This window comes from Nothobranchius furzeri, chromosome 12 (assembly GCF_043380555.1).
Source record: "Nothobranchius furzeri strain GRZ-AD chromosome 12, NfurGRZ-RIMD1, whole genome shotgun sequence".
NCBI classification, from domain to species: domain Eukaryota; kingdom Metazoa; phylum Chordata; class Actinopteri; order Cyprinodontiformes; family Nothobranchiidae; genus Nothobranchius; species Nothobranchius furzeri.
Window position 1 is genome coordinate 2,688,218 of NC_091752.1, and position 18,800 is coordinate 2,707,017.

Genomic DNA, 18,800 nt, shown 5'->3' on the forward strand with positions numbered 1-18,800 from the left:
CCAAATTCCACTACCTCTGCTCCGCTCCGCTCCGGTCCGCCCCCGCCTTCCGCAGCCGCTCGGTTCCGAACTCAATTTTTACTGGTACCCGCTCTACAACGGCTCCGCTCCGGTGCGGAGACCTGAGGTGGGCAAACAAGCATGCGCGGGATTTTCGAGATCTTGCGATACAGTCCGAGCAATAAACGCGGAAGTTAGATCCAAACACCCGTTGTGTGGGAGAAGCATCGAAATGAACTGTTTAATCTGCCCATCATTTGTGTTGAGAGATCAGCAGTGTTTGGATCAACAAAGTGTGACTGCTTTGATAGTGGAAACTGTATTTATGGCTTATTTTTGTGCATTTAAAGTTCATCCGCCACTGATAGTTGTTAAAAGTTGTTAAACCTGTGCATATGAAACAAAAAACGCCTTTTGTTTATCGATGTATTGTGAAAAACGAAAGTTGTGCTTGCTCCTTTTCCTGTTGGGCCGTTGTGATTTCTGTCCATTGACTGAGGAGGTGCTCCGGCGTCCGGCGAAAATAGGATCGATTCTATTTTTGCCGGACGCCGGAACAGAGGGCGGCGCACTGCGCCGCACTGCCGGAGCACGGCCGCAGTAGTGGAATTGCTCTGATTGACTAGAACGGGACCGATTTTGCTCCGGCGTTCGTGTCGGAGCGGAGTGCAGCGGAGCGGAGGTAGTGGAATTTGGGGGTGAGCGCTGCCTTTGATACAGTAGACCACACTGTTCTTTTAACCCGTTTAAAACAGATCGGCCTCTCTGGTGCTGTTCACAGTTGGTTCACTTCCTACCTCACAGACAGGACTTTTATGGTGAGTTTGGATACCTGTTCCTCTGGGGTCCACAGCATCACATGCGGTGTGCCTCAGGGTTCAGTTCTAGGCCCAGTGCTTTTTAACCTCTATATGCTCCCTCTGGGCAGGTTCTTCAGGAGACACGGGGTGAATTTCCACAGTTACGCTGACGATACGCAGTTGTACATCTCCGTGTCTCCTGATGACGCACAGCCAATGGAAACACTTTTTAACTGCATTTTAGATATTAAATCATGGATGACTGAAAACTTTCTCCAGCTCAACCAGGGCAAAACTGAAGTTTTAGTCATCGATCCTGAGACCCAGAGAGAGAATCTTTTACCTAAACTACAATCAATGTCTTTTTATCCATCACTACAAGTGAAGAATCTGGGTGTTATTTTTGACTCTGAGCTGACTTTTATCCCACACATTAAAATCATCACAAAAATAGGTTTTTACCATCTTAAGAATATCGCCAGAGTCCGCCCCATTCTCTCTCGGGCCAATACGGAGATGCTGATGCATGCTTTTATAACCAGTAGAATTGATTACAGCAATGCCCTGCTTTCTGGTCTTCCTAAAAAGAGCATCTCAGGTTTACAACTTTTACAAAACTCAGCAGCACGTGTCCTGATGAAGACCAGGAAGCGGGAGCACATCACTCCGGTTTAAGAATCACTGCACTGGCTCCCCGTATGTTTCAGGATTGATGTTAAGGTTCTTTTAATGGTTTTTAAGTGTCTTAATGGTCTCGGGCCTTCTTATCTTTCAGAAATGCTTTTACTATATAAACCCTCGCGGTCTCTGTGCTCCTCTGGCAGCCGTCTCCTAGTTAACCCTAAAGTTAAGACTCACACCCACGGCGAGGCGTCCTTCAAGTACTACAGCCCTCGCCTTTGGAACGGGCTGCCGGAGGACCTCAGGGCCGAAGGGAACGTCCAGGATTTTAAGAATAGGCTCAAGACCCACCTTTTTAGCTTAGCTTTTAACTGATTACTATTTATCTAGTCTGTTTAACTGAATCGTCTGTCATATTTGTGTGTGTGTGTATGTGCATGGACGAGTGTGCGGGTGAGTGTATGTCCACTTTGGAAGTTGGGTGCGGGAGGGGAACCGTAATTGTCAATTGTTTTATACTTGGGGAGGGGGGCTGGGATGGGAATATGGGATCTATGGGGCCACTTTAATCTGTGAAGCACTTTGAGTTGCATTCTTTTGAATGAAAAGTGCTATTTAAATAAAGTTGATTTGATTTGATTCAATGTTTTACCCTCTTTGCACAATTTGAATAGCTTTTATTATCTACTTATTCATTGTGATTTACATTTCTTATGTACTGTGCACTGCGCCTTGGGCTCCCTGACAGGGTTGCGAAAGGCGCTTTATAAATAAAGCTTTGAATTGAATTGAATTGAGACACAGGGTCAACTTTTATGTTTTGAAGGGAACCCAAGCATGAACAGTGAAGATGTAGACCTCCTTACTTTGCGTAACTCTCAGATGTTATCATATTAAAAAGTGCTTCTGTAAATGAATTCTACCAACGTTTTGCAGACAAATTGCACCCATTGCACGGTAAATTATCTACTAGATTTTAGACATGTGGTCATATTGTTGTGGCTCACCAGTGTGAACTGTTATGATGGCATGCTGTCTGGGCCCTGTCTGCATCAGTTCGGGTCTTTGTTTTGCGCTACAGTAGGAAGGAGCTATACTCATCGGCACTAAACCAATTCTCCTACCGAAGAGGCTAGCCCTTGACCACAGAGGTCAGCTGTCCCATTTGTGACGGCCTGCTGAGGGAAATACAGGCTGGGTTGACCACACGGGTCACTGGTGGTTCTTGGATGCCGTGGTTATGGGGTTAATGACTGTGCTGCACTCATTCTCTTTAATGTGGGCCAATGACAGACAAGTAGACAAAACATGTGGGAAGGGTCAGACACTTTTGGTGTCCTCCCCTCCAGCATTCCTGATATGGACACTAATGAGTTCCTAAGGGAAGTCTGGGCGCAGACATAATTCATCTTTACGAGAGATGTTTTCCAATAATCTCAACTACTGCAAATCCATAATGCATGAATGTGATGCTTTTTGGAGGGAATGTTAAGGTATCGGCATGGTGAGCAAAATACTTCTTACAAGTGGCATTTACATTGCTGTACCCTGCAAAGGTAAATTATGAGAAAATCACATCTTGTCCAAAAACTCATAAAATCACGTCAATAAATGATTTTTTCCGGAACTGCGCTGCTCTGGGCGGCTGCATGTTGGAGTAGCTCTGTTGACTATACGTAAGTTTTGCCTTTTCTTGGGCATTTTTTCTTCTAGTTTCTCAAGAAAAACTGTTTTTTTTTTTTTGGACACTTTACTTTTCTGTTTCTGGTGCTGTGAAGCTTGGAGGATTTTTACTGCTATTTTTTAGCCTTTTTCACTTTTTGAGCATTTGTTTTGATGCGTAACCATGGAAACAAGCTGGTTTACAATCGGGAGCAGCTGATTAACATTGGAAAGGCTGAAATAATACCTCAGCTGAAGCCACATATCCCAAATGAACTAAAACGCAAGAAGCGTGGGTGCAGAGCGGGAGCAAAACGGAGACAGAGAAAGGAAATTCAAACCATCTCTTCCATCGATCATAATGGGCAACGTGAGATCACTGGCCAACAAGATGGAGGAACTCCAAGCCCTTTCAAGGACTCAGTCAGAGTTTCGGCAGTTTCAGAACCGCTGGAGGAGCTAATGCAAAGAAGGATTCTCCAGAGAATCAAGAAAATGATGGACAACCCTGAGCTTTCTCTTCACAAGACTGTCCGACAACGGAAGAGTGTCTTCAGTCAGAGGCTTATTCAGTTTGGCTGCAACACTGACCGCTACTGGAGACCCTTCCTGCCAACAGCCATTGTAATATACAACAACTCTTTGATGACTTGATTATTATTATTATTCACAGTTACTACAGCAATCAATTTCCCTCTGGGATTAATAATTTTTGAATTTGAATTTTGAATAAATGACCATTATTAAATTTCGCCAAAGATATGATTACGCAACTCCTTCTTTAGGTGCCAAGGAGAGCAATATTTCATTTTTTCCTTTTGCACCTGGAGTTATTAAAGATATTTCAAATAAAAACACATTCTTACAGTTACACATCTGTCTGGTCTCCATCTGTAAACCACCGTGGATCATATGTGGCTTCGTCTCTCAGTTGTGTGCGTAGAGCTTAGCCTAGAAAATGGTGTCGAGTCAATAGGTCATACTCAACCGTGAGTTTTAAACGGGCTTAAGCTGGATATCACCATGTTTTCATGACAAACACAGTATTGTCCGGTGTTTTGTGGAATTCACTGCCGAGTCCCACATTCAAAGAAGCTCGAGTGTACAGGTAAGAGCGAAACAGCATACAATCTATAGTTCCAGGCGCATCAGATGCTTCTTTCCGGAACTGCGCTGCTCTGGGTGGCTGCATGTTGGAGTAGCTCTGTTGACTATATGTAAGTTTTGCCTTTTCTTGGACATTTTTTCTGCTAGTTTCTCCAGAAAAAGTATTGTTTTGGACATTTTACTTTTCTGTTTCTGGTGCTGTGAAGCTTGGAAGATTTTTACTGCTACTTTTTCACTTTCACTTTTTGAGCATTTGTTATGATGCGTAACCAAGGCAACAAGCTGGTTTACAGTCAGGAGCAGCTGATTTTCAGAAATCCTTTGGGAACTTGGATGCATGTCATGGAAGTGGACAGCATGCTCATTGTTATGGGCATCCACGTTTATTTGAGAATAATGTAAAAGCTCTTTTCTACTGCCAACACCAGCTTTATGAACTCGTGTGGCTCCACTCCTTTGAACTTTGAACACAAATTATTGTTTTGGAACTTTTTTCTTTATTCTTATTTATGTTTCTTGTGTGCAGTTATTTCCTGTCCAGGGTGAATAAGTTCAGCAAGTTAACTTCCACAGAGTGTTACTTTGTAACAAAGCACAAGTGTTACGTTTTATTTATCGCTGCATTTTTATTATTTTAATATTCTTACAGGGATCTTCTGTCCCTAAACGTGTGTGTGCTGTTAGATTCCCCAGAGTTAGCTAAGTCAGAAAAAACATGTTGTAGCCAGATGTTTTAGCATAAAGCAATGGAAGGGAGGGCTGCTCGATTATGGCAAAAATAATAATCACGATTATGGTGACTGAAATTGAGATCTCGATAATTTAGGACGATTTTTCTATTTATGTTGATTTTATTTGTTTTTATTCAGTCAAAAAATTGCTCAGGGCACAATCAGGACAAAAATAAATAAGAAACAAGATGATCACTAAAATAACTCCTGATTCCCAGTATAAAAAGACCAATATACTTATAGCTCATAGTCTATGACCCAAGGGCTGTAGACCTTGGTTTAACACATGTAAGTCTAACCAGTACAGACCCAAATACCAATATCTTGCAAATACTGACAGCAAGAATTATACAGTGGCATTTAAAACAAATAAATGCAAATAAATTGATGTTCACAAAATGTTGTATAACATTTATTGAGTCGTGTCAAGGTGCTGTAGGAGCACCGTGTCCTCAGAGAGGTTAGTTATTAGTTATCAGCGTGAGGAACTTATTTCTACCTTATTTATAAACTATTTATTTACAAGTCCATCAGTTAATGTAACAATTGTCCCAACCACAGCTGCACCCCCCAACCCGGTCTCAGCAATCAGGGGCAAGCTGCACGTGTGTTTAGCGTGCCGCACGCGCACATTTAGCTGTTTTTAGTGGCTCAGGAGCCCGCAGGTGCGGTGTGTGTGTCACTCACTCTGGTTACTCCAACAGGGAGCCGGCTCTCGGAGCCGTTTCTTTAGCGACTGACACATCACTACATCATTCCCTTTCCTAATGTCCTGAAGAACGGTCCGGAGCGCAGGCGGAGTGTTTAGCTAACCTGCAGGAAACGTCGACGACAGTTATCCAGAAAGTAGCTAAGGGTTACCAGAGATGTTTCTGAGGTGTTCGCTAGGTACTTTTAAGTTAAAAAGTCAAGAAGGGGGTCTGAAAAGCTGCTAGAAATAGCGTCAAAGTCACAAAGTTGGCAACACTGTGGGAGGAGCGCTTCATTTGCAACTCAGGGCAGCGCAAGTGGGAGGAGCAAGTAATCATCTCGTTTTGTTTTTAATAATCGTTCAAAACTCAGATCGTAATCGTGATTAAAATTCGATTAATTGAGCAGCCCTAATGGAAGGGAAGGCTTGCATTCACCTACATAAAAACACTATAATCTATGTGAATTCACTTACGTTGTTTTATGCTAAACTAAGAAACCCACCTGCTGCCAGGTCATATCGGGCTGGTTATAAAATGTTTTAACTCTGGGGAATCTTAACCAGACACAGTTTACTGAGTGGTGGAATATTCCTTTAAGTTAAAATGTACGTGTGGAAACCACCGTTTACAAGGAAAAACTGGAATGTTAGATTTATGCTGTGACTGAGTTTGTGTGTTCTGTTGTTTTTGAGATCTGCTAAATAAATCTTATTTGCATTACTTGGAAACCCGAGTGAGTTATGGAGACAGTTCTTTGGTGTGTAATAGAGAAATAAGTTTGCATCAAAAATGCAGAGAATGAAGGATTTAAGCTTAAGAACATTTTATTTCTTTTTTTTTTTGTGAGGGAGATTTATCGGCCATTATATCGGCTATCGGCCTTTGTTAAAGGTTTTATATCTGTATCGGTCCCAAAAAAAGCATATCGGTCGGGCCCTAGAATAAACCCGACCACATTTATTCACACAAAGCAACACCTTACCAAAACAAACGTCCAACCAGTGTTTCACAACAGGGTGCTAAATCTACATCTATCCAGGAAATGCACCAAAATCCGGTTCGAGCCAAAGCAGAAACAGAACTCGAGAGGAGTTTGTTGAGTTCTGGTGACATATGAAAGAGCTGGAGCAGGCTGTTGGCCATGGCCACATAACAGAGCTTCCTTTATTGTTTGTGCAGCACAGACACAAATAATCAATTAGACATGAAACGTATCCGTGATGCAACATGATTCGACGTGCTTGGTGTTATTTACTGTTGGAACTGGACATGCAGCTTGTTCTGGTCCGGTTACGCGATAGCCGTTGCCACAAGAACGGCTTCAAGTATTTGTCTGTTCTCTGAAATTCCTCTGTAAGCCACAAACCACAGACAGACTCAAAGCTGGACAAAAGACAATTTTCTAAAATAAATAAATAAATAAAACAACCCTCATCCTAATGACTTCATCTGTGCTTTCCCTAACAGGGATTAGTAAGCTTAAATCCTCCCATAAATCCAGACAGCCATAAAAACAAAGGCTTGACAGCATGATGAGGAGAAAGGATGTCTCTCAAAACAGGAGCAGGCACCACGTGATCCCCGTCTGCTGGCTGGTTGGATTTAAAGCAACAGGACTTGGTCGGGGAAGCCTGTCGTAGGCTAGCCACCCAGTCAGCTGGCATTCCCCAGCCCAGGTTCTGCTGATCCTCGTCACAAGCGAGGGACGCGGGATTGGTTGGGAATTAGCCCGCCACATGGTCTGCCACGCTTCTTGGGAATAATAATGAGATGTGAATTACCGTGTAACATTTTCAAAAAGTCCAATCTTAAGACCTTTAACAGAGCTCCTTCTATTTTTCTCCAAGCTATGATTAGTCAGCACCACAGCATCAAAGAACTATGAGAACAAGTGGGAAGTTCACATGATCAGCCAGCACTGGCTGCACTGTCACGAGTTGTGCAACAAAAATATGGAAAACAGCCACTAGCTTAATTAATCTGCATGTGCAAATAAGGTTTCCAATAAAAATGCCTGCTACAAATCAAAAATTTGACTCGTAACTCTAGCAGGGCGTCTCCAAACGGCTAAACCAGAGGGAACCGTGAACAGCTCAGCACGGATAACAACTGGATACGGCCCGTGGGCATGTCACAGGAAGCCGTTACTCCTCCAAACCTGACAGGTGTCTTATTGTTCAGCAGAGCATAAACTGCACACATAACTTTATTTCCAAAGACATCTCTGGCTCAGTTACCCAATGTCTGGTTAGAATTGCAACAAGTGCTGCAAGAAGCAGCTTATTCCTTCCTTAGGACCTTCTCTGCACCCTGTTGTCAAGCAAAGACTGAAACACTAACAACTGCTCATTCCTTTTCTCCTTTAAGACAGGGCATCAAGTTTAAATGATATAAAAATGAGTTATAAATGATGTAAAACAAAAAAAATGAGCCTTAGTTTCAGACTACGTTATATTTGTGTACAACAGGAAGGATGAGCAGATTCGTTGGCTTGTTTTTGCTTTGGTGCACATTTTTCACTTCACTACACACGTCTTCATGCTCATTGGGGTTAACAGTCAGCTGAAAGAGTTCCTTCCTGATGCGCAAACGTGTGGTGGCTGGAGTTTAGCCAAGCATTTCTAGTGTCAAAGGGAAAAAAGTTCAATGTTCCAGCAGGCTATGAACAAGCTTAAGCAATAACAAAACATTACTCGGTTCTGCCCGACAGAAACCTGATCTTTCCCAGGCATAAAACCATGTGGAAGAGAATTATATCTTATTGATCTTAACACTGCAAGAGCTGTTCAGAGTGCAAAGCCAAAAGAAAAAAAAATCCATAAAAAGGTATAAAAACTCACATTCCAACTTTTGTTGTGTCTATGCCTGAGAAAAAAAAATGAGGATAAGGCCAAATTGCTTCCCATTATTGGGAATTTTGTTAGTGTGCAGGCTACACTTCCTGCAGGAAGACAGAAAGGGATATAGAGCTGGGAGACAAACAATATTTGACTCAGTCCCCCAGGGGAGTACACAGTACAGTGAGTTTGAGTTGAATGGGCCACAGGAGCTGCCAGCAGTAAAGCTGTGTACAAGCACACTGCCGGGTTTTATTTATGTGGAATCCAAACAACTGTGACGTTAGGGAGGGAAATGTTCTTTGTCTGAACCTGCTGCTTCAAAAACCACCCAAATAATCTCCTAACACAACTCCAAAATGCTTATATAATTGAATAATCATATCCCCCCATCTGGATGCAAGTGCCAAAACCAGACATGGCCTGTGAGAGTTTGCTTTCCGAGGACATGTGAGGCTTTATTACCTACCAACATATGGACTGTGGTGGCTTTATCGCCCCCTACCGGTGGCACGGGAGAACTGCACCAAATAAATGAATTCAAGAAATGATTTGCGCTCTAATAAGTCAACCATAAATAAATAAATAAATCCAACACTATAGTCTGTTACATTGTATTGTTTTCTTTAAACATGAGTATGATATATTAAAAGCTTAAATATTTATGAAAGCAAACAATAATTAAGTTAAGTTACACAAACAGTTCAGAAATAAACACGATATAGTTAATATAGGTTTTACTGTGCGTTTATTCGGAATGTTAGTAATTATAATCTTAGTTTTCTGTCTAAGAGCAACTTTATCTTTTGTGCTCACTGTTACCAACAAAGTGTCGTTTCGCTGAGCGTCTATATTTACTTTCCACCTATAACGATACCACTTTCTCACTTTGTTGTTCGGTTCGAGGTAGAAAACCCAGCGGAGGCTTACCGTAAAGCGTGAGCGGCGTCCTGTCCACGTTTCCGGTCCTGTAAATGATCTTTAAGGGTTATAACCGGTGGATATTTGGTCTCACATCTCCCACTTTCAGTCTCAACCTCCAGACTGAAGCAACGCGGACCACAGCGATATCCATCCAGCACCTATCTGTGATGACAACACGCACGGGGCAGAGGCTCCGCCCACTCCGACCCAGGAAACAGGCTGCTCTCTCGGTTATTATTACACCTGTTTGCAAGTTGGTAATGACTAAAAGTTATTTCCACTTGAGACTAAATGCGATTTTATGAGTCCGTTATGTCAAAGTAAAGAAGCCCCAGACGTTTACCACCACCAGACTATTTTTGTCTAAGCCCTACAGCGGCACCATCTGGTGAAAAGCAGAAAAGTAGCTTTCCACAAATGAAGATTGCATTCTACCGATCCATTTTTCTTTTTCCTTTTTTATCGTCTTTTTACAGTAATCTGCGACTGGGATGTTGCTCTCTTCATTTGTTGTTCTTTTACACGAGCACATTCTCAAAACAAGATTAGTTTCCGATTAAAAACCGGAATGTGAATGCACTTCCTGTAAAAAAAAATAGGTAAACGAAAATGATTGTGACAGCTGCTTGTTTCGATTTAAAATTCATATTTTAAAACACATATACTTCAAAATATATTCTGTACCGAAATAAAATGAAGATAACGAAAAGAAATGTATTTCTTTCAAACAAATTTCCCCAGATATCACGGAGCAATTCGTGACGTCAAATGCTCGCGACAGTGGGTTTGTTTCCATGGAGCTTTAGGAAGCTAACGAGGTGAACTCGCGGATTAGCCATGGATATCTTTGTTTTCTCTTTTCTGTGGGGTAAAAAACATCTCTCATGATGTCAGAGCAGTCGCAGACTCTGTTTTTATTCGAGTTTTTGGTGGAATTTATCCGACTTGACAAAAGCTGTAAAGTTTCGTCCGCATTGTCTCTTGGACTGCGACTCCTGGATTTCCCAACGGTGTGTATTAATCAGCATCAGGGCGGTGTTGGCACGAGCCTCTCCGAGCAGAAATATGAAGATAACGTGGTTCAATTCAACTTTAACAGAGGGAAGTCTTGTTTCTTCAAAACGAACTTGGACTCATTGAACATCCAACTATCTGTCACACCTCTGCATGCCATGGTTCTGGATATGATGGAGGACCATCCCAGATTAGTGGGATCCTCACTGATATCTCTGGTTAAAGCGATGAATAAAATCATGAAGGATGTGACCAAAAGTGGCATTTCTACTCCCTCCTCTCACGAGGAAAGTGGGCTTGCAGCAATATGCAACCTCGTAGGGGAGAGAATTGGAACAATCTCCTTGAGTTATAAACTTGTGTGTCTGGGAGCAAGTTTACTGCCACGCGTCACAGAGAGAAGGGGATATAAAAGCATGCCAGGAGGTCAACAACAGGAACACAACAAAGAGAAGTCTTCACCCTCTGAGCTCGACATCCAAACCAGTGGACGGGCAGACGCAAGAATCTTGTTAGATGAGGATAAGCTGGATGATGGTGCTGTGTGTGACACAGTAAAAAATCAATTTGAGAATGATTTTCAAGAGGATTTAACTATATTCTGTCCCCCTCATCTCTACTACAGCAATGCTTCGCCAGAGACGAGCAACGACAAACAAGAATACAAATTGCCAGATCTAAATCCTGAAGATTTTCTGTTTGAAGATTTTTGCTCTGAGGAAGAAGTGGATAAAAATAAAGATGCAGGACCAAGCTGCAAAAAGGAACATGAGAAAGTGGCATGTGCTCAAAAAACATCAAATAGTCCAGAGACCAGCGGCGTGACCCCAAACATCTTTAGGGATGCCTTGAAACACCTACCCCTGTTAAACGCTCTTGTTACTGAACTGGTACAGCTGGCTGGTGAAACTCATCACCAGTCTGTGACTGTTAATCCCAGTCAGGCTCAGATTTACAAGCCAGCTTCCAGTGAGCCATCAGGACATGAAAACACACATCCGTCTGCACAGTCTCTCCGCAAAACAAGACAGCACACTGGGACCCGTTTAAAACATTTACAGCCCCCCAGAAACTGCTCCACACCCATCGTGAAAGGCAACCAACAAGAAGAGACTTTAACTGGGAAGAATGGCTCCAGCAAATCACACAGGAAGACGCTTGTATACGGAACAACTAAAACATATCATCTAAGGCTGAAGCAAGTATCTCTTGTTAAAGCTAAACCTTGTGAATGTGTGGCGTTGTCTCAGAGGGAGACGCAGGCGAGGGCAGCCAAAGTGAAGACAAAGTCCAGCAGTAAAACTGTAAAGTCCAGCCGAAGAAAGACGGTGTTAAACAAGAGGCCCGGCTCTGATGAGGATATCGAGACAGCAGTGCAACATCTCACAGAGGACGCTGCATTACAATCAACAGTCACGCTCAAACTAAAGGACAATGAACAGGATGGAAAAGTATTTCTCCCTCACAAAGATCTGAAATTAATTCATATTCCCAGCGTGGAGACTGAGAGCATTTCTCAGAGCAAAAACAAGCATCACAGAGAATCAGATCAGTCAGATTCTCAATCTGACAAGGACAAATTCAAACGCCCGGTCCCTACTTCCACAGAGAAACCAAGAAGCCAACACGGCAGCCCAGAGTCTTCGTTTTCAGAGTCCAGTGTTGGTAAAAATGAAAATGCAGACTATGCAGATGACTTTGACAGTCTGGATTCGGGTGATGCTTCTCCTAAACCTGCGAGTAGCCCCGAGTCCACCAGGACCAAGACTCCAAAGTCTCCTGTTTCACCTGACCTCTTCAACTCTGGATCACGATCTAAAAGTATCCAGCACCGACCAGTCGTCCTCCCGGTGCCCGTCAAAGCCCTCGGGTCGCCGCAGAGGTCTCTGATGCGTACACACACCCTCAAACCTCACACACACTCCTCTGCCTTCTCCTACGATGATGACGATGAAAGGGACAAGCCGGCTTCTTTACAAACGGTCTGTTCCAGAAAACAAACGACTGCTGGAGACAACGTGGAGCAGAGCTCCTTTACTGAGATATTTTCTTCATCAAGATGTGAAAGGATTGCGTCTCCTGGGAATCACTGCAGCGTTCAGGGATTTTCTGTTGAATCCGTATCCTCTTTTGAAGCTCAAGATGCAGAAGAACTGGAAGATGAGCTTGGATCTTTGGATTTCAGAAAGGAATATCAGCATATTTCTGAGCTTGTTGCAACCAAACTCCCTGGGTACACGATGTAAAGAAACCTGTTTCATTTCATTCAAATGTCACAGACTAGTTGAATTTAAATAAAATAAGCTTTTTGTCGAAGTATTGTGAAGGTTTTCTGCCTTTATTAATTATTTATTATCAAGTTACAACAAAATTACAATAAACGGTAAATCACAGATTTACCGAAAACCTCGTGGAAGGCTATGAATTATCTCCATGAACTCGTAATGTGGTTTTAATTGTATTTGTGTTTTCCAGAAATCAGCAGGGTTGGTAAAAACTCCCTTTTCAGCTTTATGGTGAACATCCCGAATGTTTTTGGTGTTGATCTAAATCTAAATGCAAAAATATCAAAACAAGGCCCTTGTTTACTGATTTTATATGGAGACTTAATTTATAAACTTGCCCCCGCCCCTTTTTATTTTTCATATTCTAAGATGTACATTTATATTTTTTGTAATTACTGTGGTCTGTTTGTCCGGAAACACTAAAAATGTTGTGGTTTACAAAAGTTTGTTTTATGAGGACCAAGAATAATAATAATATTTCTGCAACAAGCACACATTCTCGTTAAAATAATAAGGTCACTGAGTTGTCTTTATTATGCAAAAATGTCACATTTTATTTAGTTTTCACTGGTGCTAAAGTGGCTTGTATGGAGAATTCGTCCTGCCAAAAAATAACCAAAAAAATTGATAAATAAATTATTTGGGAAATAAAATCTGAAATACACGCATCAACGAATATGATTAAAAATGAATAATTAAATATATTTTGAAATTAATAAGTGAAAATTTTTAAATGTTTTCCTCATTTTTTTCCTTGATCTCAACCATCGACATATATACTTATTTAGTCATTTATAATTTATTTCCTCTTGTGTTTATTTATTTGTTCGTTTATTTTTAATGTTAATTCAACCTTTATGGATCTATTTATTTTTAATGTACTGACAGATTTCCAAATACAGCCTATTTATTTATGTTTACATTTATAATTTTATCATGTGATATGTTTATTCATTTAATTCATTTATGTATTTCCAATTTAAGTTTGTATTTATTTATTTGTTTGTCTATTTATCGTGTTGGCAGGATGAGTCCTCCATAAAGTTTCCTGCAAAAAGTTAATTCGTCTGAGCTTCCGAGTCAAAACATGACTTGTGTCAACTAAATCCCATTATTCTCTTGCGGCCCACTCTGCGCATGCGTGAACGATGTGTACGGAAGTGCTGCTCCCGGAGGAGGATTAGGGTGAACTGAAATGTTTAAACACGTTTTTCTAACGGGACCTCCAGGTAAAATGAGACACCAGCTGTATAAAGTAGAATTCAGTCGCCAAATTTTATTCCTAAATACCGATTTAAGGTTTATATGTTTACTCCTTGAGTAGCTCCAGCAGCGTTGATGTTGTTCTGATAGAAATATCGTATTTTTAAAATGGCTGTTTGAGTTATTGCAGTTACGGACCCTTCCACACATTGATTAAAAGTGTTGGTTGTAGTAAGTAAGGCAGGTTGATGTCCTGATATTCTGACTGTATTGTTTGGTTCGTAGGTGTGGGGAAAACCACCCTGGTCCGGAACGCTTGTGAAGCTCTGGCGTCATCAGGAGTAGGAGTGGAGGGCTTTTACACGGAGGAGGTCAGGGAGGGAGGCAGGAGGGTCGGCTTTGATGTGGTCACACTCACAGGAGACAGGGGCCACCTGTCCAGAGTCAGGTAGAGATCACACCCTCGCATCCTATCACACTATCTGCTCCCTTTCATCGCTTTGTTGTTGTGACTCGCCTCGTTTTGCCTCGTAGGGACGGTGCTGGTGGCTCTCAGGGCAGACGGGAGTACGCAGTGGGACAGTATGTGGTTGATTTGCCTTCATTTGAGAGTCTGGCTCTGCCTCTCTTCAGAAATGTAAGACGCATGCCTTTAAACCAGCACTCACAGCAGTTCCTTTCCTCCCTGCTTACAGATCATCAAACCTTTGATTGTCTCACAATTGATGGAATAATTGGAAGCTTGCAAACACGTAAATTCCGCGCTGACGTTTTTAGTGCTCACGGTGCCGTCTGGCTGTCTCTGACCGTGATTAATCGTGCATGTAAAGTGAGCTTTGGCTGACGCCTACACATGTAAAGCAGCGAGTCTGCGCTGCGCTTCACTTTCGTCTGGCTTCATGCCCTGCGTGCAGCATGTAATCCATGCAATCTAAACATTAACAGTAATTATTAAAAGAAAAGAAAAGACACAAATATTTGCATGTAAATTCATCCAAAATTAGATGCATGACTTTAGAATATTGATATAATATTGCAGGAGAAAAATCACGATATATTGCCTTATCGATATTTCCTTACATCCACACTGTTTAGGATATGATACAAATTAATACTTTTTTTTTTTTAAATTGTGTCCTGCCTGGCTGTGAAGCAATCACAATTGATGTCTGAATGCGGAAGACAAGCCTAACGGTTGAATGTGAGGGGCCACAGACCTGTCCCGAAAGACGTAGAAGATGGAGGAGTTAAACGTGATTTTTAATTAGAAATTAGGGCCGTGACTCGATTAAAAAATTTAATCTAATTAATTAGAGGCTTTGTAATTAATTAATCTAAATTAATCGCATTTTTAGAGTGTTTCTGTTTTAACTTAAACTTCTGTTTTCACCTTTAAGACACGTTGTTTGTGATTGTTTACAGAGTAGTGAGAACACGGAGCGTTCTCCCAGCGGCAGCCAGGTGCCTCTCGTTTGTCTGACTACTTTCATAAACTACTGTTAGGGCACAGAATTATTCTGTCTGGTGCTTTCAGCGCTGCACAGATGTTACGTAAATGTTAAAAATATAGCTTACCGCAACTTTTGTAAAGTTTCCAGTGCCACCGGGCAGCCGCAGCAGTAACGATCTCTGAAAAATGTCCGCCACACGGACTCCGTTGTTGTCTGGAAGTTTTTTTTTCCAAGTTAAGAAAAGAGGCAGGCGTGTTTCCTAAATCCTGCATCAGTCCAAGCAAGGCAACTTCTTTCTGTTTTTATTCCGTTTTAGTAGCCATTAGCACTGTGCATTGTTGTGTGCGTCAGTGATGCGATGACAAAGGTTCCGCCTTACTTGAAAAGCAAGCTGCGATTAAATGCTTTAATTTTTTTTAACGTGTCATTTTTTCCTAATTAATCATAATTAACGTGTTAAAGTCCCAGCCCTAATAGAAAATTAATCATTTTAGGACACACCTAGACAACAGCTTATTAAACTTAGTCACCCTCTCAATCAGTTATAAGAACGGAACATGGGCCGACAGCACTGCTATAAACGCAGAGAAGAGTTTCTTCGGAAGCCTGGAGGTCCAAATGAAGTTGGTGCACAAAAATGTGATTTTTAGGAGTGTTAGTGTTTGAAAAAAGAAAAAAATCACCACATACAACCACAGAGTATTTGGTGGTCATGATTAATAGATAAAGAAAAAAATTATTTTGATGCCCTTCTTACATCATTAATGGTCTCATTCTCTCATCTTTACACCAAGTTTTGAATTATTTTTTATTTATTAATTTTTTTGTCAGTTTCTATGTTTTTGTTTGATCTTTTTTTAAACTGTTAAACTTTCTGTTCTGTCTTTTAGTGTCACCAAGTTCTAAATGTGTTATTTTTTAATTTTCCTTGCGTGTTCTGTGTCTGCAGCTGGGCTCAGCAGAGAGGGGCAGCAGGAAGGTGTTCGTAATCGATGAGATCGGTAAAATGGAGCTCTTCAGCCAGTCGTTCATCAGAGCGGTGCGACAGACTTTAGACTCTTCTTCATGCGCTGTCCTGGGCACCATCCCCACCCCCAAAGGCAAACCGCTGGGTCTGGTTGAGGAGGTGCGGAGCAGGACAGATGTCAAGGTTTTCACCGTGAGTAAAACTTACTTAGACTCAGACTGAGAGACAACAAGAAAAAAGCTTTTTAGGTCCGTTTTGGGAACCGTTGAGGTTCTTTGTTGATGCCGTGTTCTCTTGCTGTTAGGAGGACAGAAGGGCTGTAGTGTGAATCATCCCCCAGCTATAGCAGGATTAAGCGTGAATCACGCGTGACTGATTCAACAACAAAGGGACGTCACAAGCGTCAAAATAATTTACAACAGAAGACTCGTTTATGGACATTATCATGCAAAACACTGTCCTGCTGGAGACACTGTGTCACATGTGGCTAAGACAGTAAACGCTGTGTCTGGGGAGACGTATTATCATTTTATTATCTGACAGTAGGTCAGAGATTAAAGCCTCTGGGTTAATAATCCTGTGTTCTGATTGGCTTAGACTCTACTGAACACATCTCTTGTTATCTTTTATAATTTCTCTACTTGCTATATTGATTTTTCCTCTCTTGCTTGTTACTTTTCCCTTCTAGGTGTCCAGGGAGAACAGAAACGCTATTCTACAAGACATTTTAACAACTCTTGGGGAATGTTTAAAGCCTTCAACATGAAGGGAATCTCCTGCAGTTGCTTTGTTTTTGTGCTCCGTGTCACCTCACATACCCAAGCTATTTAAAAAATCTGGTGGTTAACAGCGAGGTGGTGACCTAGAGCAGCAAGATGAGGGCCGTCCAGAGCCGTCAGAGTGGTTAGTGTGTCACATGCATGTATTTATGTATGCAATATCTTTTTCTTATGGATTTCCTTCTGAGTAAGTAATTGTGAGGTGGAAGGGGAGGGTGCATTGTTCAGCTGAGTTCTCGTTAGTCACCAAGGCCAAAACTGTTTGGCTCCAAAAAGCAGCTGAAGGAGTTCAGTTTTCTTCATTAGACTGGAAAAGTGATGCTTGTTTAAATAAAGAACAAAAAGCACGGCTGAGTCTGACGTTTCCTTTAAATCGTCGACACGAGAGCCTGCTGTGTGTCTTCAGTCCGAGGCGTTGCTCACTGAGAATCGGTCAGTATTTAACAGTGCAGCCATGTCACGGTTTATTCCTCCGCTGGAATGGAAACATGCTTCTTGTCCCATGAGAACGAGCACATCTGCCTGATGCTCACGTTTTATCTTTTCAAACGTTTCACTCTGATTCTAATATCTGAAGGTTTTCTCCTCTGTCAACAAGCTTTACGTCACCGGCCACTTTATTACGACCACCTGTCGCTGATCTGTAGGGGGAATGTGGCGAGGTCTGAGTATTTCAGAACCTGCTGATCTACTGGGATTTTTACCCACAACCATCTCTAGCATTTACAGAGAATGGTCTGGATGTAGAACATCTCCGACGAGTAGCAGTTGTGTGAAAAAGAGAATGTTTTGTTGGTGTTGGGCAAACTGGTTCTAGAAAGGCAACGTTAAGTCAAACCACCACTGGTTCCAGCTAAGGTCTGCAGAACCTCACCGGCTGCTCCAGATGGACTCCAGCAGCAGAAGACCGCACCAGGCGTCTCTCTTGTCAGTTAAGTGAAGTCCCACCACTTTGGACCCGTCAGACCCACCTGAGCCTGGTTTTAACACCACCGTCTACCTGAGTATTGTTGCTGACCATGTCCATCCCTTTATGACCACATGGACCCGTCTTCTGGTGCTACTTCCAGCAGGACGATGCACTATATAAGATAATCTCTAACCATGAGTTCACTAGACTCCTCAGTCACCAGATCTCAGTCCGGTCTAGAATCTTTGGGACGTGGTAACGAGAGATTCCCATCATGGAAGGAGGTGATGCTGTCGTGTCAGGATGGACGTTTCTGACACCTTGTTGAATCTATGACACAAAGACTTCTGAAGGCTCCTACTAGCTAGGCCAGGGGTGTCCAATCCTGGTCCTCGAGGGCCGGTATCCAGCACGTTTTCGTTTTAACCTGCTTCAACACTCCTGATTTCAATCAGCAGGTGATTAACAGGCTTCTGCAGAGCCTGATGAGCTGCTGCACAGGTGATTCAACCAGCTAATCAAGCGTGTTGAAGCAGAAAAACCACAAAACCTGCTGGTTACCGGCCCTCCAGGACCAGGATTCGACACCCCTGAGCTAGGCGTACCTAATAAAGTGACCGGTGAGTGTTTATAACTGCCGGGATTTTACTTCCGCCCCCGCTGTGTTCGGATCACACAAAGGAAAACATTTTAAACAGGATCTGTTCCCACAGCTGAGCCTGGGTGAGGCTTTGACACTAGAGAGGAGGACGAGGCTTCAGCTCCATGACTGGTTTGTGAGTCTGATGATGGTTCTGACTTTACAGCACGTGAAACT

The 18,800-nt window shown here is 42.2% G+C and overlaps 2 protein-coding genes across 2 annotated transcripts; both read left to right on the forward strand.

Annotated features, from left to right (window-relative positions):
• Positions 1–10,156: 10,156 nt before the first annotated feature.
• On the forward strand, positions 10,157–12,704 carry map10 (microtubule associated protein 10). The gene has a single exon (XM_015943940.3). The coding sequence runs from the start codon at positions 10,259–10,261 to the stop codon at positions 12,632–12,634; it is 2,376 nt and encodes a 791-aa protein (XP_015799426.3). The 5' UTR covers positions 10,157–10,258; the 3' UTR covers positions 12,635–12,704.
• A 1,073-nt stretch (positions 12,705–13,777) lies between these two features.
• ntpcr (nucleoside-triphosphatase, cancer-related) lies at positions 13,778–17,420 on the forward strand. The gene is made up of 5 exons (XM_015943938.3): positions 13,778–13,902; positions 14,162–14,324; positions 14,411–14,513; positions 16,277–16,486; positions 16,983–17,420. Exons 1-5 carry the CDS (start codon positions 13,869–13,871, stop codon positions 17,058–17,060), a joined length of 588 nt encoding a protein of 195 aa, XP_015799424.1. The 5' UTR covers positions 13,778–13,868; the 3' UTR covers positions 17,061–17,420.
• Positions 17,421–18,800: the final 1,380 nt, after the last annotated feature.

Excerpts from the sequence above, each read along its gene's own strand:
- map10 (XM_015943940.3), top strand. The coding sequence starts at position 10,259 with ATGATGTCAGAGCAGTCGCAGACTCTGTTTTTATTCGAGTTTTTGGTG.
- ntpcr (XM_015943938.3), top strand. The coding sequence starts at position 13,869 with ATGTTTAAACACGTTTTTCTAACGGGACCTCCAG. Across the intron at positions 13,903-14,161 it reads TTTTCTAACGGGACCTCCAG|GTGTGGGGAAAACCACCCTG; the intron begins GTAAAATGAGAC and ends TTTGGTTCGTAG. Across the intron at positions 16,487-16,982 it reads CAGATGTCAAGGTTTTCACC|GTGTCCAGGGAGAACAGAAA; the intron begins GTGAGTAAAACT and ends TTTCCCTTCTAG.